The sequence below is a fragment of the Schistosoma haematobium genome, chromosome 4 (assembly GCF_000699445.3).
Source record: "Schistosoma haematobium chromosome 4, whole genome shotgun sequence".
Classification (NCBI taxonomy): Eukaryota; Metazoa; Platyhelminthes; class Trematoda; order Strigeidida; family Schistosomatidae; genus Schistosoma; species Schistosoma haematobium.
The window spans coordinates 12,343,132-12,367,985 of record NC_067199.1 but is presented as its reverse complement, the minus strand read 5'-3'; the positions used below and the strand labels follow the sequence as shown (position 1 = coordinate 12,367,985).

The following is a 24,854-nucleotide window of genomic DNA, read 5'->3' as shown; positions in this document are numbered from 1 at the left end:
TGATAATAAGAGACTTATAGGTTTCCGGTTATTGAAAAACAAGAAAAATTGATCGGCAATAGTAATTTTGTCATTGTTAACATGTAATCTGCTGATTTTTATTTCATGCCATTTAGCATTAACTGGGGTTTTAGTTATTTTACGTTTTTTTCTTTAATATTTTACCACTAAATTTTATGAACTTTATCAAAGAAATAACATGTAAAATATCAATATTATAGTTAATAGGATAAACTGTGAGTCATATGTTGAGAACTTCGAATACTTCACTTCTACATGAAGTTTACACTGATGATGATGATGATGATGATGATGATGATGATGATGATGATGATGATGATGATGATGATGATGATGATGATGATGATGATGATGATGATGATGATGATGATGATGATGATGATGATGATGATGATGATGATGATGATGATGATGATGATGATGATGATGATGATGATGATGATGATGATGATGATGATGATGATGATGATGATGATGATGATGATGATGATGATGATGATGATGATGATGATGATGATGATGATGATGATGATGATGATGATGATGATGATGATGATGATGATGATGATGATGCATTTACATATGTTCATTTCGTACAACCTTTTCTATATTCTCTTGGTAATCGTATTCCTTGTTATTCATTCTATAATATTTGATACTTTTGTTCAAATATTTATTCACTTAACACTGAAATAAATTAAATTATATTTAATTGGTTAGGAGAAAATGTAGATTATTTTTTCATTATTCATTTACGAAAAACACCATCATGATTCTTGTCTTGTAAATATTGATTGTTTTAAAACGTTTACTCTCAAATGAATGTTTCTCTCTACTGAGTCTTATTGAGAAGTTCATTTATTATTAAACATTTAACTTAATTTTGAATCAGCTAAAGTTGTTTTTACCTTCTAAAATCTATATTATACCATTATTGCTTTGTATGGTTGAATATTTTTTTTCAGACAATTGTTATTGAGAAATTGTTCTCATGAATAACTAAGATGTAACCAAAGATCCTATTAATTACATTGAGTTTGTGAACTTTTTTCAGAATTATATTATTACATTTCAATAATTTGCCTTCAGATTTATACTTAAACATCAAGCATAATATCATAGTAAAACTTCACATAAGCTACTCTTTAGTATACCTTATTAAAGTACTTTATTGATTTAAAATGGATAACTTCACTACTCAACTAAAACTATAATTGGTTTTTAACCTTTCTTCATACTTTAGAAATTCAAATAACTCAATATATCTACAACGGATTGATGACTATATTATTCAACTTTGAATGCTGGAACATTTTCACGGTAGAGTATATTTTTCATGACATACTTTTATTGTTCATTAAAGTATTTAAAGTTTTTAAATTGAAAAGTCTCTGTTAGTTAGATAAATCGTTTAAAGTCATGTCACTAAATGTTCCTCTATTACTGTTAGCTAGACACTATAATTTGTAAAATTAGTGTGATCCGAAATAAGAATGCATGTTCGTTTTAGCGTCTTTTTAGCGAGTTATTTTTTCGGGGTGGAGTCGCTAACACCATGCTCAACCCTCGTTCTTTATCCAGGCTTGCGACCGGCAGTAGCCCCCAGAGGGACTCTAGGTGGAGTTGGAATGCATGTTCACTCATTGTATTTAATAAAGTACTTACTAAGTAATTAAAAATAGCTAATTCAACCGTAAAATTCTAATCCAGTGACTGAATCACGACATTGTCACTACCAAACATAATGTTTCAAATCTCTATCCTTCAATATACTAAAATTATACAGTACTAATATGGATAAACCAACTATCCTATACATTCAAAACTTTATTAAAAACAAATATAATTTACTTGATTGGAATCATGAGTCAATTGAAATTAGACCATCATGGAAAACCTGGAAGCATTGGACGGCCATTTCGTCCTAGTATGGGACTCCTCAGCAGTGCGCATCCACGATCCCGCATCCCGATAGATTCAAACCCAGGACCTATCAGTCTTGCGCCAAGTGCTTAACCTAGACCACTGAGTCGGCATCCAATGGTGTTATTGTTTAACTTCAACCAATCCACCAAGTTGCGCCACCGCACACCATTGTCTTCAGTGAGTCGATATCTCACAACAGACCTGATTGAACTCCACTGATCACGGCTTCTCACTAGAACTCTAGGTGTATCTTCCGAATATCTTCCCAAATATAATTTACTCTAGATTGAGACTTTATAATAGTAAACATATTCAAATCAATTATTAACTTATCTATAGAATGAAATAAACATTGACAACTTCATTTCACATAGATTCTCATTTAATTATTAATTGTTTATATATCAAATTTCTTTTTCCTAATTATTTCAATCATCTATAACCTGTTCTCTTTTTCTTCTCTTTTATAATTTATTATTCATTAAGATTATGTAATATTTTATTGATTAATCATATGATTGAATGTTGTTTCCCATTTGACCTTCAACAATATTATTTAAGTAATTATTATTTTCGAATTATTTAAACAAAATCATAAATACATGAATTCAATTTATGAATAAATAATAAAGAAAGAAAAGAAAAACAAAATTATTGTTTATTTAAAACAATGAAGTAAGAAATCAGTATGAAATGAAGAACATAATAGAAATGATAGAACTTAGAGATAGTATATTAATGGTATCTGTAAATTTCTACAGTATCCATTATACAATATTCAATGGATGGAAGAAATGTTCTGAAATGTTATAGATCATACATTTATTAAATATATAGTATAAAGCTGGAAAATTAGTGAATTTAAAATATTAACGGTTGAAATCATGAGTCAATTGAAGCTAGGTCATCATGAAAAACCTGGAAGCACTGGATGACCATTACGTCCTATTGTGGGACTTTTCAGCAGTACGCATCCGCCGACTCAGTGGTCTAGTGGTTAAGTGATTGCGCGCGTGAATAATAAGTCCTGGGTTCGAATCTCACGGGGGGCGAGATTGTGGATGCGCACTGCTGAGGAGTCCCACAATAGAATGAAACGACCGTCTAGTGGTTCCAGGTTTTCCATGATGGCCTCCTTCACAGTGCTCATCCACGATCACGCTCGCGGGATTCGAATACAGGGATTTCTGTCTCGCGTGCGAACGCTTAATCTACTTGTTTTTGATTAAACAAAGGGGGTTTGAATTTTCGTATGGCTATGGCCATAGTATACACCCTTTTACATTTTTGTACAACACCTTAAAAGATGGGTGAAGATCACTCTTATTGACCTGTTTCAGTCATGTGTTAGGCTATACAGGAAGATGGATATTTGTCCTCTACTCTTATTGGGTCACTTGATTGTTTCTGTAACCATTCAGGTACATGTTCACAAACCCTAATTTTGAGATCACCGTTGCTCCTCCATATGTATGTGTGACCATACACACATTTAAATTATTAAACACAGTAGGATATGACGCCATCGTTTTCTTGTCTTTTAGGTTTTCGATGAAGCATGATCCTTTTGTTTCCTTGATAATGACCTTTGCTGCACAATTTTTCTGTTGATAACACATGGGCTGGTTATGTATTTTGAACAATAATAATAATAATAATAATAATAATAGAATTTGATGAGTTTCTGTCAGGATCTGTCTCACAAATCTCAACAAGCAAGTTCAACTTTGTCTTCAAGACATATGAAAATATAATAGTTTTCATTGCAATCTAGAGCAGGACTGAGTTAGACCACCACTAAAAATCTTGGAGCTTCGGATGACCATTTCTTTTGAGTATAGGACTCTTCAGCAATGTGGATTCACGACCTTGCACACGAATGCTATACCTTTAGACTGCTGAGTCGGCACCTAATGGTGTTAATGTTTAACTTCAATGATTCAACGATTTTGCACAACCATCTTACATTGTCTTTGATGGGTAACTACATCAATAAAATTCAACAAACTCCACAACCGTTTACTAACAGTAAAGTATTTCTTTCTTAGATATTTAGAAATAGCGGAAGAGTATATAAAAGAAAGAAGGAGTTGAAGTATTTTTTTCTATGTCTAAATAGCAATTACAAAGACTAGTTTCATTAAACATATAAGCATCATAATATTTCTGTTTGCCTAATTAATCAACTATTACATTATTCAGTCTTCAAACGTTTTCTTGGGAAGAAAAAAACGAAATCAAAAGAAATGTAACTGTTTTTATTCACCGACTGATTTTGTCTACAGAAATAGAATATAGCTGTCTTAATGAATTTTACAAGTGTTATAATATGCATTCACTGCTACTGCTGAAGAAGAAGCTTCAATTCTATTTGGACCACCATAAAGATATTCCGATAACATGTTATTAACGGTTCTAGAGAAAGAAAAACTATTAAGAGAGAAATTCAATTACGCACACAATTTACAATGGTAAACTTGTATAGAACGAAATGAACTATATTTGTTTTACTTCAAAGTACGGTAAAGATATAAGGAAAAACAAACATTAGATAAGTATTCTTAAATGGACAATAGAATTAATAAATAGTTATGTAATGTTGTGAATCGATTAAATGAATACATCTCAATCATCAGATGGTAATTCCACAAGCTTTGATTATTTAAAGACGTAGGGGTTAGAGTACTCTGTTGATCATATAGATTTTCAAATTGAGCATTTATTTCCAATTCTGACATTTGTGTTATAGGGACCGAGAAATTAAAACCAAGAGAGAGTGCCCTCCTTTTCATTAGCAGATAATACAATGGAAGATAGATTGGTGACATATTTATCAGGATTAACTGGGAATAAATTAACATGATTAGTAATAATATAAGATTTTTCAAGCTTTTTACCGATCCTTTCCTTTGTTTTCAAAATGACATTACTGCAAAGGTTGATGAATTTAATATGGCGGACTATAGATATTTCATTCAATACAGGCAATGCTTGAATGTGTAATTCAATGAAATTGATCAGTTTATCTTGGCAATTATCTATATGCGATTTTGACAGTCGAATGAGATTTGAAATATTCAGTTGTAATTTACTTGAACGGGAATTCTTATATAGTTGATTTGGGAATAAGTGACTCGACAAACAAGATTTATAGAAGTTCAGTTTCACGCGTTTCGATACAATTTTACATTTAAGGTTGACAAGTTCATCTAACCTTTTGGTAGTATGTGCAGGGAATCTTCCTTTACGTCCAATTTTATCAATGTGCAGAGCACCTACACATAACCTGGCTAAATGGCCAACAAAATTGTTGGACCCTATTCAAAGACATCTATGTAAGTACCCTCTGAAGGATTCTTTTGAACTTGTTGATTATTTAGGTGATATTAATATCAAGGTAAAGACAATGTGTTCATTTGATGTAAATCCCCCGTTTACAAATGTACCTTTGAAAAAAAACTATTGATATATTATGTGATAACATATCTTTAAACAATCTCCGATCACGCGTCCCTGTAAAAATTCTTAAAGATTTACTATTATTATGTACTGACAAAATTCAATTCATTCTTGCAGGTGAATACTTTCGCCAAATTGATGGAGTTGCTATGGGTAGTCCGTTAGGACCATTATTAGCAGATGTGTTCATGGCACATGTTGAAAATCTAGCTGATGACCTAATCGAAAACATGTCACTTTATAAGAAATGTTTGGACGATATCTTAGTTGTTTGTAAAAGAAATGAGGACATGTACTGCTTATTGAACAAATTTAACACTCTCCAAAACCATATCAGTCTCTCATGTGAAGAGGAGAGGAACGATCAGCTTCTCGTCCTAGATATACTTCTGAGTAGACGAGAAGATGGCTCAGTCAAACGATCCACTTTTACAAAATCAACGTGGACAGGTCAATATCTTAGTTATTATAGTTATTTCCCTGTGCAATACAAACGTGGTTTGATAAGGTGCCTATTCAATAGGCTTCATCGTATTTGTACAAATGATACCATTGATGATGATGTTAAGTTGTCAAATAAAACATTAATGGAATATGGCTATCCTTTGAAATTCATAAATAGATGGAAAGTGACCCAATAAGAGCAGAGGATAAACATCCATCATCCTCTATTGCTAAACATATATTTCAAACAGGCCATAAAACTGATCTAAACTCGGCTCTTGTGGTGTTGTATAAAAGTGTAAATGGGCGTATACTAAGGTTTATTGAAGCCTTAGCCATAGGAAATTCAAACCCCCTTTGTGTGTTCAAAAACAGTCTGTTCTTACCTTAAACCTACCCTGGTCATAATGACCAATTACCCAGAGTGATTAGGTTTCGAATTGTGCTCACATTATCATTACTCCTATTATTAACCTTATCTCCTCTTACCCCATTTCCAGTCTAGTTGACCTTTTATTTATATATATATATGCTCTTAACAAGTATATATGTGATCAGATTGTTCGAAATGTATTGAGCTAATATATCATGACATTGTTCTCATAATCTTCGTCTTCTTATTACATTATCAAAACTTATCAAAAGGACTCATTGCTTTAAAGTTCTTATCAGTCTCAAGGGGTCTCAATCTATAAAGAATTCCAAGATCGGAATCATAAAAATAGACGAAATAATACACAGATTCAAAATAACAAAAGGTGAAAACAATAATGTTACACTAAGTAGCAAAGGTGAATATAGATTAACATGTAAAAAAGTTATAGTTTCATCGAGTATTAGTAGTGGTGCCATAAATAATAATACTAACAATAAAGTGACTAATTATGACTCAAACAATAGAATTATAACAAGATTATTTCAATGCTTAAAAGCTGGTTAATAAGTAGAAACTAGTATTGTATAAAGGTGAATTTATTTATGAAGGAGTCTACGTTTAATCACTAGTCCACAGATTTCACTTCAATTTCATCTATTTCTGTCTAACCTGATAGATAGTATCATTAGCTTCTGAAAATGAAATACATATTCAATTAGAGAACAGAAGTGTGATTGGCGAAGGTGTTAGTGAAGATAAGTGTTAATCATACTTCTCCTCCATAAATAAAACTCTAGTTGAACAGATATGTATTATATGATGGTAAAAATTATGTTATATAACCATTCTAGTGTTTTACATGTTCAATCACTGATATATAATTCTAGTTATTGAAGAGGGAAGTTTGGAAGTAGTTAAACCGAAATAACATTGGCATTGATGAATAAGGTCAATGAATGTTAGTTGAAACTATTTTAAGTGTCATAAATCTTCTACTAGAAGTTCTAATGATCAGAAACTTTCGACAACATAGTTCAAAGATATTTGAAACAGTACCAATATAAACATTATGTTCCGTCTTTGAATCTTAAGTTTCTGTTATGGATGCAGAATAATATACCAATCATTATCATGTTAAGTCTAATGATGTCCTTGGACTCTAAATGGGCACTCCCTATTGACCATTGTTTATTTCACTTGTTAAATATTGTGTAAATGTTGTTTTCTATTTTTATGGTACGATGTGGTCTGTTTGGTTAGTATATAAACAGAGTATGTTTGGAATATAATGATTCATAACTCAGAGGCTGTGACTTGCGTTCTTGACTCAACTGGCTGGGCTAGATAGGGAAGCGGGGCCAATCAGAACCCTAGGCCGTCCATTACGTGCTAACCGTGTCACCGAATCGATCAATAAGACGCTGCTTATCAAAACCTGCAGACACCCGTTACAACAGTTTCTTCATTATTTGATAGAGCTTTTTCAATTCTTTGGTTTTATTATTTTAAGTATTCAATTATATTTAATACTATTAACATATCAACTTCTCTAGTTTTAATTTTTTTTTAATTTTCTCTTATCAAATTCATGCAAGTTATGATAATTTGTATTGATTTTATATTTATCGGATGATGTTATGTTATTTATAACCAACCAATCAGCTTTGTACAATGGAAGATGATCGCGCAACTTTGTGGATTGGTTGAGGTTAGACATTAACACCATTGGATGACGGCTAGTAAGTTAAGTGTTCGCGCGCGAGACTGAAGGCCCTGGGTTCGAATCCCGCGAGCGGGATCGTGGATGCGCACTTCTGAGGAGTCCCACAATAGGACGAAACGGCCGTCCAGTGCTTCCAGGTTTTCAATGGTGGCCTAACATCAATCGATTCACGATTTCAATAAAAAAATTAGCTTTGTTTCGGTTTTCTGATATCCATCTAATCATTTAATGATAATCTGTAATCAGAGAATAAGATGTTCGGACTTATATAATGAAATATTTGGATTGTAGATCATATTTGAAATCCAGTATTGTATTGAAATATATTCTCTCATTTCAATGTGTTTATTCATTTACATTAATCTTTCTTTTTTAAATATAAATAATGTAAAACAGAATTTTAACTCATAGTTTTCAATACTACTTAATAGAAATTCTTTTAAAAGTTTGTATTACATTTTTCTAAGTCAAATTTAAGGATAAGCCATTTATACATTTGTCAATTAAATATATATTTGTGTGAGGAAAGTTCACGGATGAACGAGAAGTCCTGAAAAGCTCAGAAAGAACCAAATATATTCTATCTTTAGATATAACAATTTGTAATACAATTCAACTTCAATAATGATATTCTGTCATAATAGTGATCATTGTTATATCAATGTTTATACCCATAGATTGCTAAAATCACTCAAAGTCTAACACAATAAAACCTGAATCTCACTACATGATGTAATCTATTACTTATTGTCTTAATGTACTGACATTATATCTAGATTTCGTGGATTGGTTGAAGTTAGACATTAACATTGTTGGATGCCGGATCAGTGGTCCAGAGGTTAAGCGTTCGCGAGCGAGATCGATGTTTGAGCGGTACGGACGTCTAGTGCTTTCAGGTTTTTCTTGATGGTCTAGCTTTAATTGACTCGTCAACTCACTTATTAAAATATCTAGATATGTTGACTGTGAGCTACTTTTTAAACATCTTAAATACTGGTCAGAATATTATATCGTAATAGATGATAAAATGTTATGCGCTATATAATTTAATATTTTAATAGACGGACGTTTCCATTCAAATCCAGGAATCTATCATTTTTAGCTAAAAGAGAAATGAAGGTCACCTAATGGTCTCGGCATACTCACGACACATATCTAACTAATCTTAATTGTTTAATTCGTGAATATTGAGGAAATTGAAAAATTTTATGGAAACATCTTTCGATAAACATCAGTAAACTATCCATTATAATTTATCACCCTTTGAATCTATGATAAATAAGAATGAACAGTGTTCGATATGTTAAAACGAATATCGTTAGCTACTTATTGATGAATTTCATATTGAGATGTAAAAAATCTCACAACCACATTAAATAAATCATAATCTATTTCAGAATGGAATGCATAGCAGATATAATGATTAATATACAGTAATATTGTAAGTGTTAGAATGATAGAAACTTGTGAATATATTATATTCAGAGAGGGATTTTGTGGAGATTGTAATAATTTAATGATTGAATTCGTGAGTCATTTTGCTATTAATTGTCATTTGAAGCTAGATTACCCTGGAAAAACTTGAAGCACTGGACAGTCGTTGAATCCTAGTATAGAACTCTTCAGCAGTGGACATCCACGATCCCACCTCGCGAGATTCAAACCCAGAACCTACCGGTCTTGAGCGCGAACGCTTAAACTCTAGACCACTAATCTGGCATCCAACAGTGTTTATGTCTAACTTCAACCAACCCACGAAATTACCCCACCCTCCACCATTATCTTCAATGATTTACTATCTCACAACAGACACAGTTGAACTCCAGTTGGCCTCTCACTAAAACTACAGGAAATACTTCTCGGAGATCGTCATCAGTGAGCATATGATGATTATAATCAGAGAGAGGTTTTGTGGAGATTGTAGTAATTTAATAATTGAATTAATGAATAAATTAAAGTTAGACCACCATGGAAAACATGGAAGCACTGGATGGTCTAGCTTCAATTGACTCATGAATTCAATAATTAATATAGTATATATTAACGATGTTAACTTAATACTTTATTAAAAGTTCTACAATTTTTCACTGACCCATCTAATTGATATTATTTAGTAATAATAATAACTTCATGAATACATTAGTCTGGATGAACACAATCGAATAGATCAATTCATATGTTGTTTCGTGCTTTCTATTTTCGTTTTAATTTCTCTAGTCGTAGTTAATTATCATTAATTCGATCTGGCACACGAAATGACCTTAATTACTCCGTTCATAAATCAACAGGCAGTCCATTTAAGAAATATTAAAAATTCCCGGCTGATGCATTGGATCGCTGTAATACATATACTACTGAAACAATCCTGAAGTAGTACATATATATATATATATATATATATATATACGAACTTATCAGTATGTTTTAATCAATTCATTTCTAACTGTTATGAATTGAAAGGAGAGAAAAAGAAAACAAAAAAGAAAAGAAAAAAGAGAAAAACATTTAAAACTTAAAAAAACTTTACAAATCACTGCCAACAAACATTTTGTTTAGTATGTTAAATTTTCTAAATTACAAATCATTTCCGTAATTATTTAACACCCACTTTGTTTGTTTGTTTATTTGTTTTTTTAATCATTATTATTTCCTGTTTTTCTTTTGTTATTTTTTTCCCCTAATAGAGTATAAGCTAAAATCACAAAGATACTGATAATAGAAAACAAAAAAGAAAGTAATGTAATTAAATAAAAGTGATATTCAATATTTACTTATCATTGATTACAATGGAAACATTTATTTGTCCAAGTGATAGACAATTAGCATTACGTGCAAGGTACGTTCATTATATATTTATTATTGAATTAACAAAACAACAATGAATTATTTATGAATGTTTCTGATAACTGTGATATATATATATATATCAGAAGGGGTTTGTGGATTTTTTAGAAATATAGGTCCTGGGTTCGAATTTCGCCGGGTGCGGGATGGTGGATGTGCACTGCTGAGGAGTCCTATACTAGGACGAAACAGCCGTCCAGTGCTTCCAGGTTTTCCATGGTGGTCTAGCTTCAATTGACTCATGATCTCAACTGTTTAAAAATTACGTAATATTGAATAAAACATCCATCAACCATCCTACTTGTTATCCTAAGGGTAAACAGAAAAAATAATAAATACAACTATAAATTAGAAGAAAAAAACAATCATGGATTATAATAAGTGAGAACATAATTTTGAACCACTTTTTTTCCAATTTCACAATAGTATAGTAGCATAAACCTAATTATCGCATTACATAAACCCATATAAGTAATAAAATTTATTTTGTCGATTGATTTACTGGTGGATGATTTGGCAAAAGACATGGATTATTTAATTAAGCTAATAAGGGAATTTACATGGGAAATTTGATTAATTAATAATGAATGCAGTATGCTTACAATTTATTGCTAAATCAACTGAGAGTGACCGTATATTGTCTATTTTAATTCACTTGGTATTGTTGAATTGAATCTTCCTATTTATGTTTAGTTACTGCAATTGATCAATCTCTTATTGATATATGTGCATATTGTCTCGATATTGTCTGAATTCATAAACATTATAAAACTTGGTAGATAAGTGGATAACGTCATGGAGTTTGGAGTGAAAGATATTGGGTTGGAGTCCCAGAGTGAACATCAACTCCGAAATGCAGGTACATCTAACTGACGAGTCCCAGATGGGACAAAACGCGCGTCCAGGATTCCACTGCTAACCATTATCCATCTTTTCTTATAATATCTATTTTAATTTTTATATATCTGAGTTTTATTTAATCAAAATGAATTGTTTTAACTTGTAATATGATTTTATCATTGTCCATTCGCTGTTTGAAATGGTTGTCAATTAAAGAAATGAAAATAATGTATATTGTAAAAATACTTTTTATATCGTTAGTTTGATTAGATGGAAAACTTGAAGAGGAAGTGGTTTTTCTAGTTCGTTTTATTGTCAGAGATTCATAAATATTCCTCAACAATAGTTTGTTTTTACAGCACATGATATTTCCTGAAATTGTTGTTGTTTTAAGAAGAATAAAATCAAAATGAACTATAGTTGAGTTGTAAGCAGAGTTAAGTGGTGGCTAACAGTCAATTCAAGGACGCGCATTTCATCCTATTGAACTTATCAACTGAATGTACCTAGATCCTGAAGTTAGTCTTTACTACTGAACTCAAATTCGGTACTGTTAGCTTCAAACGCTATTGTGTTATCTACATAGCTATTGAGTCTAGATTGCCTCTGATTTGTGCAATGTGCATTGGTTGTTTGAATTTTCCCGTTGATGTTTAGGATTGCAACTGACTATTCTCTTTAGGCATACATGCACTCTGTGCAGCTTGCTTCCATCTTGTTATTAAGTTTCGATGTAAACATAAACTCTCTGATGCAGATAAATCCAACTGAAGAGTCCAGAGTAGGAGGAAGCGCGTGTTCTAGTTCTCACTACTGGCCACCAACAAACTCAGCATATTATTCTTGTGAGTAAATGGTGGTATCAAAGCAATCCTCACAGGATCCACACATACCAAAAGATACTGATCAATTGTAGTCGTAAACAACAATGGTAATATTCAAACAACCAATAAAAATGAATGGTTGAGTTGGTTGAAAACAATACACATTAGTAATTGTCAAGATCTATCATAACAATTAAAGTCACTATAAGCTGAAAGATATTACTTCCCACCTTCGTAACTATAAATATAAGTTTTATAGAGTTACTACATGTTTAATAATTAGGTATATTGTTAGTAACTTTGACAGTTGCTTATTATTTCTTTCTAATTACGGTCGTCAGTTCGTATGGGGATATCGAAGTCTAACTTTATCATAGGAAGGTTAAACAACTGTAAATATTTTTTTGAATACAAAAGATGCTCTTGTTATCTTATGTTTTAATGACTTTTACTAAGTGTTATGGTCAACCTTTAATATGAATATAGAATACAACAAATAACTACATACACATTTTACCATAATTCATTGATACATTGAACTGATTGGTCACATTTATAGTTCCACCGAATTATTTTTCAGTTGTACATTTGATCACATACAGAATATTTTTGAACTGTAAGGTACATGTTCAGAATAAATGGTTTGTAACTAGCAGTAAAGCCCAGAACGGATTTTTCATTCTAATTGGAACTAAGTCGTCAAGGAAATTCACCTACATCTCACTGTTGATGTTCCCCGTGAAACTGTAACTCAGTACCAATTTTTTAAAGAATAGCTTACTGTCTATTGATCAACTCAATCCGGATTATCACAGTCTTGTTCAACGAGTATGATGTTCATATCATTATTAGTATGAGTTTAAGTCATTTGGTTGTTGATATTCAGGAATAAATTTTGATTTGTCTTTGTTCGTACATGTGTGTCTTACGTAGATAGCCTCGAGGTAGCTGTAATGTTACAAGTTATTCAGAATAACTGTATGTAATATAGATATACTGATTAATTGATAGATAATATCTGCCAAATTTCATTCCAATAAATTACAGGACATTTATACATAGTTCTGTATAAATAGATTAATCATGTTTTTAAATATTTGAAGATAGCTCTATCATAGAATATTGACAGAGAAATCATTAGAAATAGGTGAATTGTAACTTATGAAACTCTTATAGCGCTATGCACACAATACCTTACACCGGAGAAAACTAATATTTTAGTGACAACACTGTAAACTAAAAATTACGCGTCTTGACAGTCATTTTTCTAATGTTTATTATATAATAGATTGAGGACTAGGAATCACTGAACATGTGTTTTGCTTTACAGTGACACCTCTTAGCAGTGAGCGTCTACGACCCAAAACGTAATTGAACTCCAAACATTTAGGTCTCGAAGGGAGCTGTTAAACTTTAATTTGCTGAATCGTTTTATACTTCTAACTTCAGTCACCAAAAATCCCTTATACTAATAATTTGAACTCTACAAACAAAAGGGACTATCAGGTTAATTAAACGGAACCGAAATCAAGAATATTGATTCCAGTGACAGGAACAAATATTTTAAGCCAATGATTCAAAATTAAATGGACGAAATTACCAACCTAAGTCAACTTGCATTGAGTCATAGACATTAGATAAAACTCAAGTTATTGTCAGTATTTACCGAAAAGAAAAAAAGGATTGAATCAACACCAAGGTTGGACTTGATAGTTTCAAACAAATTAAGCATTGGATATAGAGTTACCATTTAAACTTATGTTAATTCAATGTCAGTTATTTGTTTACTCTGAAGAACTGCCTTACATTATGTCACAAAACGTTAGAAATACAATTGTTCTACTCATAAGGATTGAATCAACGTTACAAAGACAATTTTGTGCATTATTCTATCACTATGAAATTTCCTATTTTATAGTTATTTAATATGAGTAATTCTAAATAATAATCCCATATGATCAATAGTGTTTATGGGAATTTTATGATCAATCATAAAATTAATTACAGCAGGATGACCATGGATTAAGATGGATGGCAGCTAATCAATATAGAAAATGTCATGTATATATACATACGAATACAATGGATACAGTATGGAAGATTGTTACAATATTGAATGATTATGCTGAAAATCATTCAATATTCATCAAATATATGATGCGGAATAAGACTATTACTGTTATTATTATTATTACTAAGATGGTAAAATCGAAAAATACCCTTGTTTATCTAAAAGACTATTCCATTATATTCTTTTCCCGATATGAACCTCGTATACATGAGATATGAAAAAGAACCAAATATTTCAGAACTCATCAATATTTACTTAGGAAAAATAGTACCAATTTAGAAAATGTAGTTGGTTAGATAAATGACATTTGAAACCGATCAAATGTTTGTAAACTTTATACTTATAAATGTAATGAGTACAAGTGGTTTCAATTAATTTCAAATCTAAAGATGGAATCTCATCATTGATCATACTTATCTACAATTAAACAGTTTTGTTTTATCATTTAGAGGGTTACAGTGACTACTTTTATACTATTAATCACAATGTAAATAGAAATTGTATATTAAATAAAGTTATCCGTAGAAACTATTAAGCAAAAGAAAATAAGATATAAACAACTTTTATGAATCATTTTTTGAGCATCTAACCTGATTGCTTACTTATTGATGCCAGATATCATCATGTAGTAAGATTTGGTCAGAGAATATGCCAGTATTTTGAATATTGAACCTTTCTTAGATTTCTGGTTTATCTTTGATGTTTAGTATTTAAACACTTACATTACCATGAATTTATTATATTGATTTTGAATCTAACGGCAGTGATTACTAAACTCTTTGGGGCATAAATTTGTATAAAATACTAACAACTACTAGTAATTCATGTTCATATATTTGAAAATACCAGTATAGTGTTATGAAAATTGTTAAGTTTTTGATTGAGATCATGAATCGATCGATGTTAGACCACCATGAAAAACCTGGAAGCACTGGGTGGCTGTTTCGTCCTAGTTTGGTACTCTACAGCAGTACTCATCCACGATCCCGCCTCGCGTGATTCGGACCCAAGACCTTCAGTCTCGTGCGTGAATGCTTAATCTTTAGACTATTGAGCCGGCATTCAACAGTGTTCAATAGTTGGATTTTCTAACCATTTACATGAAATTATTATTGAGTATCGAACTGTACAATAGTAGAATAAACTGATGATTTACTATCTGATATTCAGTCGTAATACAGTCTAATATATTTGAATAGAAACTACTAAAAAACTATTTTGTCCCAGTTTTTTCTCTCTAAAATATAAAATTGAAATTAGAAATCACTCGAAATTGTTATTTAATGCAGATGTATTACTTGTTAAGCAAAGATGGGTAGTGTCTAGCTGTGGAATCCAGGACATGCATTCCATCCTATTTGGGACTCATCAGCTGGATGTACCTGCATCCCAGAGTTGATATTCATTCTGGAACTCGAACGCAGTACCGTTCGCTTCAAACGCCAACGTGCTATCCATGTACATGCAGGTACATCCTGCTGATGAGTCCCAAATAAGACGAAACTCGTATCCTGGATTCCACTGCTAGCCACTATCCATCTTTGCTTAGAAAGCTTGTGACTTAAGGCTTTATAGAGGCAATCCGCACACGATGCACATATGCTAACATGAGACTGATCAACTGCAGTTCTAAATAACAATGATAAGATATATATATATATATATATATATATATATATATATATATATATATGACTTTGTAATGTACAGAAATTCTTTCTATACCCTTTACCTAATTGATTCGGTATGTCAACAGACTGATTATAAATGAACCTAAACTTTATACACACAATTGTCGTATAACAATTAACATTGCCCCATGGGAAACCATTTTATTGGACTATTCTAGTAAAATGAAAAGTATTTGCCCCGCAATAATTAACGATTTTAATCCAATTCAGTTAGTTAGATGGAAGCAGTAGAAATGTTTTAAGTCTGAATATCTGGTTTTGTCAATGATCTCTTATTAAAATAAATGAAATGGAGAAATTCGATTGTTTAGTTTCTCTCACTAGAACAAACAGTAGAAAATCTATCTAACTCGATTAATCATTGGTGTTGCTTTTAGCTGGTGTGTCAGTTTGTTTAATTTCAACTTCAAAACATGAAATTCAGAGTGAAGACCTCTTTCCAACGAATTTATATTGATTCCAACAGTATAGATGTTGGCTCACTGACTAACCACCTGAAATGAGGACCATTATGTTATACTTTTAATGTTTAGTTTAGTTTAAACAATAAATCGAATCTTGATAAGATCTCTGTCGAGTCCAATCCTAGAAGACGTCTTCACGACCTACCTAATTCAGTCATTAGTCGATTTAAGATGTATGGAGGACAATTTCGTTGTTTACGATGAAAACATTGATTTATTTGACAGTTTTTACTCTTTCGATATCTGTCATTTATGCCTAGATTTCACATTAGATAATGAAATATATCTTGAATTCTGATTTTTCGAGGTGCTTCTGACAAGAGTAATTGATGGATTCCTTAAAAGGTTTTTTTTTACACAAAACAAACATGGGACAGCTAACTAACCAATTTCTTTAAATGGGTTCTGTTAAGCAGAAAAAGGAATCGTATACAAACTACGTTATCAAGTATGCAGGCTCTGTTGCACAGAATGCATTGAGTAGGAACTTGATTTCTTTAGAAAATCGTTGACAGCAAACAGCTATCCAAGCCGCTTCGCAGAGAAGAACATGAAAGAAAGTTGGAACAGATAATCCAGAAACTCATTTTCAAATAAAAATATTTATACGGATTTCGAAGTTAAAGATGATCAAACTTCTGATGTACATTCAAATCGATTATTGATAGCACTCAAAAGAAGGTCCTGTATGTCAGTGATATGATTAACACAAACTAGTATAAATTTTGTTTGTACACGTAAGGAACAAGTTCCTTCGTTTGATTGCCTCTATGTGAATCTTACAGTTCGTTTTCTCTTGTAAAATAGAGTACATAGGCCGTAGCCAGTGCTTTCTTTCAGCTCGGTTACAAGAAAATATTCTAATGTTGTTCTACAAAGGTGAGAGAAAGGCATTCAAGTCTATTTTTAAGCATTTAATCGATTCCAATTAGTTCGCTGATCCATATGTGGTTATTTATGGAATTCCTTCATATCTACGAAGATTTTTTCGTATTCAACAAATGTAAACAACAAAAGCTCTTATCATTCATGAAATGTAGCCTAACCTGTATGCACAGAAGAAGCACGTCTTACTATTGTCTTCATGGCAACCTCAAAAGATATTATTATGACCATTCCTACTAGTATTATTGTTTGAATGTCATTTCATTTCATTAATTTTGTATTTGAAAGTGTAACTCTCTCAACTTATTTCCCATATCTCGATGATTATTTTCACACAGATATTCATGAAATTACTTCATCTAATTTAATTCCTTTGTTACCGTTGATCATTTTAACAAAAAGTTTTAATTATCATTACTCATGTAATAACCCATTATTAATCTAATATATTGACAAGCTCTTTTTATTTGTGGACATACTATCGATTTATCATTATCATTTATAATATATAATCTAACATTATAGTCTTACTACTACTACGCCTTTCATTTTATTCATTGTTCGTCTGTCCTTCTGGAGTCAGTACTTGAAATTTTAGATGTTTATACGATAACATCACTAGATAGTAACATCGTTGATGAATGATCTTACTACTGAATTTCATGTTTTGTTTTTCCAATGTTTAAATGAGAATTATAAGTTCAAGTTAGTTAGTTTTTTTCATGATGAGTTTCATGAAGAATCAGCCAATTCATATTTTGTAACACTAACTACATACCTACGGATACAATTCAACTATGATACCTTAATAAGTGTACCATTTGAAATATCTCATCTATTCATGATACTGAGAAGTTTATCTTCAATTTTTTCTCACTTAGCTAAGTGTAATTTTCTCATGAACAACGATGTAAGTGTTTGGTGGGGCCCTTTAGTTTGTCGTCATTTAGATCGAACGATGTTTGTTGATGGGCTCTCCACTTTGATGGCCCGAGATCGAACTTCAATTTGATCGTATGAATGATCGTTGTCGAAATATATATGTCGCGTATCCTAGTATATAATCATAGACTTAAATCGCATTAGTCAATAACGGGATTAAATAATTCAAATAACGATAATGGATTTTCGAATTCGTATATTTTGTATATGAAGTGAATGAAATAGAGTGAAGTGAAACGACGCGCAGTGAAGATGGCGGGTAAGCCAACTCCTTTTAGTCAAGTGTTGATCAATACTTATAGTCACACAAAAATGAGTTACAGACATGTGATGAGTAATAGGATAATAAATGTCTACACATATATGCGATCATATGAAAACAGTCAAGATTGATAAGCGAATAATTAACAAGGTCAAAATATGACTCAAGTAGAATGAATAGATTGGCCTGTCTCCAAAAGCCAAAATAAGGTATATGGGCTTAAAATGTCAACTGATACTACAACACTAGCAATTATTCCATTTAGCTCAGAGAATTCAGCAACACAAGAAATATTCATTCAAATTGAAAATCTTCTCCATCAGTCCATAAATTCAGTAGCTAGAAAATAGAAGTGATAAATAAACTTTGATCATAACTATACTATCACTTATCATGAATAGAATACTTAGATTAATTAAATTTAGGAACTCATCAATCATAATTAGTGGAAACTATATTATGAAATGACATTTTTTACAAATTTTATAAAGAATAACTTAAACTGACTCATTTACAATTGATTGATCAGTGGTTGATGACCAATATCATGTATATCAGGTCTTTCTCGATGGGAATCGGGTTCCATCGATCAAGTAGCAATATGGCTATTAATCTAGATGAGTCAACATCGCGTGCCTTATATTAAGATTTAAAGTGGTGGTTGGAAACTCTGTTTGACCTAAGTTTTATTCTTACAGAAAATCAAAATTGAGAATATTTTCTACTTTGGTTTTTACGACTATTATAAAATTTATTTAGCAAATATTCTCAAATTCTTACAGGTTAAGCAATTTCAAAATAACGTTTTTTCAGGTTACAATATTATTTCTACTTATACACTGACATTTTCACCCTTATATCGTTACTTTTATTCATACAATGGGTTCCTCAGTTCACTTACATACAAATATACATAAATGACAATTCTATTGTTATCAGAATGGGTTTTGTGGAGATTTTTTTAGAAATTTCATAAGTTGAAGTCATGAGTCAATTGAAGCTAGACCACCATGGAAAACCTGGAAGCAATGGACGGCCGTTTCGTCCTTGTATGGGACTCCTCAGCAGTGCGCATCCACGATCCCGCACTCACGCGGGATTCGAACCCAGGACCTACTGGTTCCGCGCGCGAGAACTTGAACATTAGACCACTGGGCCGGCATCCAACGGTGTTAATGTCTAACTTCAACCAATCCACGAGGTTGCGCCACCGTACACTGTCTTCAGTGAGCTGACATCTCCAGGTTTTCCATGGTGGTCTAGCTTCAATTGACTCATGATTTCAACCTATGAAATTCTATTGTTATTATTTATTATTCTGTATGATAGATTTTTTGTATTCTTCTCGGTTCTTAATTTCATCATTTATGATCTAATATCTATGCAAGATTTAATTATACTGAAGAAGTTCAAATAAGTTCGCAGGACAAAATGTTAGAATTACTGGAATTTTAATTGTGGAGATTATTCCAAAAATAATTTTCACATCTAATTAATCATACTGTTCATCTTAGCTTCTGAATGATTAAAAAAATGCCCTAAAGCTAAAACAAAAAATAATAGAATTAAAAAGTTTTTTTTATTTTTTAAAAGTTTGTTGATTAAATCAACTAGATTTTTGAAAATCTTATAGTTACACATATTGTCTAATTATCAGTATAGGGTTGTTGAGGTTATAAAGTTTTTGCCTGAGATCATGAATCGATTGACGTTAGACTACCATTGAAAACCTAGAAGTACTGGACGGCCGTTTCGTCCTATTGTGGGGCTCCTCAGTAGTACGCATCAATGATCCCGCTCATGGGAATCGAACCAAGAGCTTCCAGTCTCGTGCGCGAATGCTTATCCTCTAGACCACTGAACCGGCCGGTATCCAATGGTGTTAGTGTCTAACTTCAACCAATCCACGAAATCGCGCGACTATCTTCCATTAACACCGTTGCATACCGGCTCAGTGGTCTAGAAGTCAAGCGTTCGCGCGCGAAACTGAAAGCTCTTGGTTCGATTCCCACGATCGGGATCATTGATGCGCACTACTGAGCAGCCCCACAATAGGACGAAATGGCCGTCCAGCACTTCTAAGTATTCAATGGTAGTTTAACATCATTCGGTTCATAATCTCAATATCGTCTAATTAACTTGAACTAATCAGAGTAATACTACTTAAATGCTTATTGAAAACTCAAACTATATTCAACTATATTATTGACGATATAATTTGTTGGAAATAAAATAAACCGGAAAATAAAATTACAACATGAAATATTATTATGTAAGTAATCATTTATAATTCAGAATCAGTTGAATTTCGTATACACATTTCTATATTTTGATATTTTAAAATTCTGGCATAGTAACTAAATTATAACAGCTTGATATTAAACCAGAAATTTTATATTCTCATGAGTACGAAAGGATGTGTAATTCAGAAGTGATAATGAAACAGTTATTTAATAGTTTTAACTTGGTAATATTTCTTATGATGACGGTTACCTTATTTTGAACACAATCTTTCAACTATATATATGATAACAAAAGTAACTATGTAAATAATATATATTTCTATAAATCTCATAGACTTGGAACAGGTTGGTCTTCTAGAGCTCAATCAGCACAACGTCGTCGAGCTCAACCATTAACAACAGATGAAGAAGAACAAATTTTACGTGTTCTACGACGTAATGAATTATTAGCTGAAAATGAAAAAGCTAGAGTTGAGTAAGTATTTTTATGTTAATTCACGTGGTACGTAATACTACAAAAATACTTGTTAAATATCAATACTGGGGTTCAATGTGATATCATCAAATAAACTGAGTATTGAATGGATAGTTTATAATAGTAAACTATAATAAAAGACTTAATAATCCTGTAGAACAACTGTGAGTGATGATATCAATGCAAGTATAGTAAAAACCAAAGCGGCTTATGTCAATGTGGGCCATCTTTGGCGCCTTCGGGATGTTAGTCTGGCTGTAAAAGGTCGGATCTACAACGCGTCGGTGAGAGCAGTTTTGCTCTACGCTTGTGAAACCTGGTCTCTCCGAGTTGAGGACGTTAGAAGACTCTCTGTGTTCGATCATCGCTGTCTTCGAGGGATTGCTGACATCCAGTGGCAACACCATGTCAGTAATGCAGAGGTTCGGCATCGTGTGTTCGGTCACAGAGACGATAATGCAATCGATGTCACCATCTTGAAACACCGACTTCGGTGGCTTGGACATGTTCTACGAATGTCGTCCCAGAGAATTCCACGTCGTGCATTATTTGCCGACTCTGGGACTGGTTGGAAGAAGCGGAGAGGTGGTCAGTGCATGACATGGTGTCGTGGTGTGAAAGAAAGCTGCAAAGGACTGGCTTCTGTCGGTCCTTCACGACTCCCTGGTTGGGGTCCGAGAGATGATGCTACACAGTGGCTAGAGACGTTATCAGACATGGCTCAGAATAGAAGTCAATGGCGATCCTGCTGTAACCTTCTTTTACTTTCTTCATAAAAAGTGGTTGTTACTTCCTTAACTGAAAGATTTTTTCCGATTGTACCTTTCCGTTTCCCCAATTATTACTATTATTATTATTATTACACTACCTTACACTAATCTGTTCGTTATTTTTTTTTCTCTCTTCGAATTCCCATTGTTTTGTGTGGCGTATATATATTTGGTGCCCTCTTGTACCAATATTTATGTGTTCAAATAAATAAATAAATAAGAACAACTGTGCATGCTATTTTTAACAACGATCAAATCGATATTGAACATTTAAATAAATCTAATGGGTATTTCAACCATAAATAAGGTGATTGGCTGAAGCTTTCCATATATTTCTCAACCTCATTGAGCTCAATAAAAGAGAAGGCATGACCATCCATCCATCTTCGTTCATTTATCTTAATAACAATATCTAAATAATTAAATGTTCAGTCCGTTAACAGGCAAAAATTCAATTCTACTCTTTTATACTAAGAATTTAACATTTTTTTTACATCCACTAGCATACAAACAGATGAATACAAATATGTCTCATACAGCACTGTTTTGACCGAAGCGTCATGACATTTCAACTGGTGTAAAGTCATCCATCAGTATCGACGTTCAGTATGTATTCAATTTCAAGCATTTTCTTATATATTTTCATTTATTTGGGGGGTTAGTGCAACCAATAAATGTAATTTCCACTGAAGAGTTTATTTCTAGCTCCAACTTCTAAAATATTTGTGTTTTCATCCAGGACGTCAAGATGTAATTCAATGACGTATTTGTAGCAGATAGATTTAGACAAATGCTTAAAACGAAATCTTTAGTGCAATTTACGCTCTTATGTGAGATATCCAATCATCAAATGAACGGAAGTGTATGGATAGGGATGGATAACGTCACACTTTACATACTTAGAACTCTTTTGCATCCTTCCAATTTAAATAAATTTATTCGATTATTTATTTATTCTCCGAAGAAGTGACCTACATTAACAACCACCTAATGAGGAATAAAATACACAGCGATATTCATTTATGAATCTCTATCGCCACACTTCAAGTTTGATTAGTAGAACTAGTTCACCTATACGTATCCAACAATATTCCCATTTGGAGATGTAGGAGAAATTCTAATTTTCATTTGTTTTATCTTCTGATAAACTCTCTCAAAGATTGTTTCATATTCATCTCATCATGTTTTCTATTTTCAGAGCAATGCTCCAGAAACTTGATCGTTTAAAACAAACAGCTGATTCTAGAAAAAATGAAGAATGTGCATTATGTCATAAAGAATTTGGTCATCTAAGTAATTTACCAATAGTTTGTGTAGAATGTGGTCGTTATGTATGTACAACATGTTGTGTAGAATTAGTTATTCCACCATTATATCGACAGCCAATCACAAAACGTAATTCATTGCTTAATTTTCAATGGATGTCAAATACATATGGAAGTGGAAATTTATTAAATATATCAAAACATCAAACATATTTTACAATGGATCAAACTCGACAAAATGGAAATACAACTTTAAATAACTCAAATAATTTAAAAGATTAACAAATGATACAAGCAAACCACGATTTTTAAATCGTCGAAGTAGTTTAATGGGTACATTGAACTCAGCTGCATTACATAGTCAACAATTATTTGAAAAGGTTAAAGTTAAAGCGAATTCACGTCAAAGAGATAATCATTCATTTGTTTGTAAAATATGTTATGAAGCAAGAGAAGTAAATTTAATTTATTACTCGTTTAAAAGTTTATACATCAATTATCAGTATAGGATTGTGGAGATTATTAAGTTTTTGATCGAGATCATGAACTGATTGATGTTAGATCACTATGGAAAACCTGGAAGTACTGGACGACCGTTCCGTTCTATTGCGGGACTCTTCAGCAGTGCACATCGACGATCCCGCTCGTGGGATTCGAACCCGTGGCCTTCAGTCTCGTGCGCCAACGCTTAACCACTAAACCACTGAGTCGGTTAAGCCTTCCTGCGCGAGACTGAAGACCCTGGGCTCGGATCCCACGAGCGGGATCGTCGATGTGCACTGCTGAGGAGTCCCGCAATAGAACGGAACGGTCGTCCAGTACTTCCAGGTTTTCCATAGTGGTCTAACATCAATCAGTTCGTGATCTCAATCAAAAACATATACATCAATTGTTGAATATTTTCATGTAAAAATATTGTATCTAACGTATGGATTTTTATATGTTTGAAATTTTACAAACAAACCCCATTGAAAACGAAAGAAATATTTACTGTATCGTATTCCCGATGTCACGGTCTATACACCGAGCAGTGAAAATCGATTATAATATTACGCATTTCTTATACAATTAAACAAGATAATAACCTTAACTATTGAGAAACCATTCAATCAATTGGTAGACTCTTTGGAAAATCGAACATTTTCATTAGACCAATTGTAGACATAATAGTGAAACAATTCGATTTATTGTAGAAAAACAATGAAGATGAATCAGCGAATGACTATTAAAAGAAGGACTTTAATATAGGCTGTATTGTATAATGAGTCTAGATAACCTAGAAAAAACTGTAATTTAAAACTAAGCAGTGTCTTTCAGATTGATTTAGGT

The 24,854-nt window shown here is 32.3% G+C and overlaps 1 protein-coding gene across 1 annotated transcript in view; it reads left to right on the top strand.

Annotated features, from left to right (window-relative positions):
- Positions 1 to 24,854, top strand: part of DOC2B (Double C2-like domain-containing protein beta) — an 86,635-nt gene that overhangs the window by 18,040 nt on the left and 43,741 nt on the right. The window contains exons 2-4 of the mRNA XM_051215685.1: positions 10,634 to 10,785; positions 21,350 to 21,490; positions 23,459 to 23,980. Coding sequence (XP_051066214.1) covers positions 23,855 to 23,980 — 126 coding nt within the window. The 5' untranslated portion in view covers positions 10,634 to 10,785; positions 21,350 to 21,490; positions 23,459 to 23,854. The remainder of the gene's footprint in view (positions 1 to 10,633; positions 10,786 to 21,349; positions 21,491 to 23,458; positions 23,981 to 24,854) is intronic.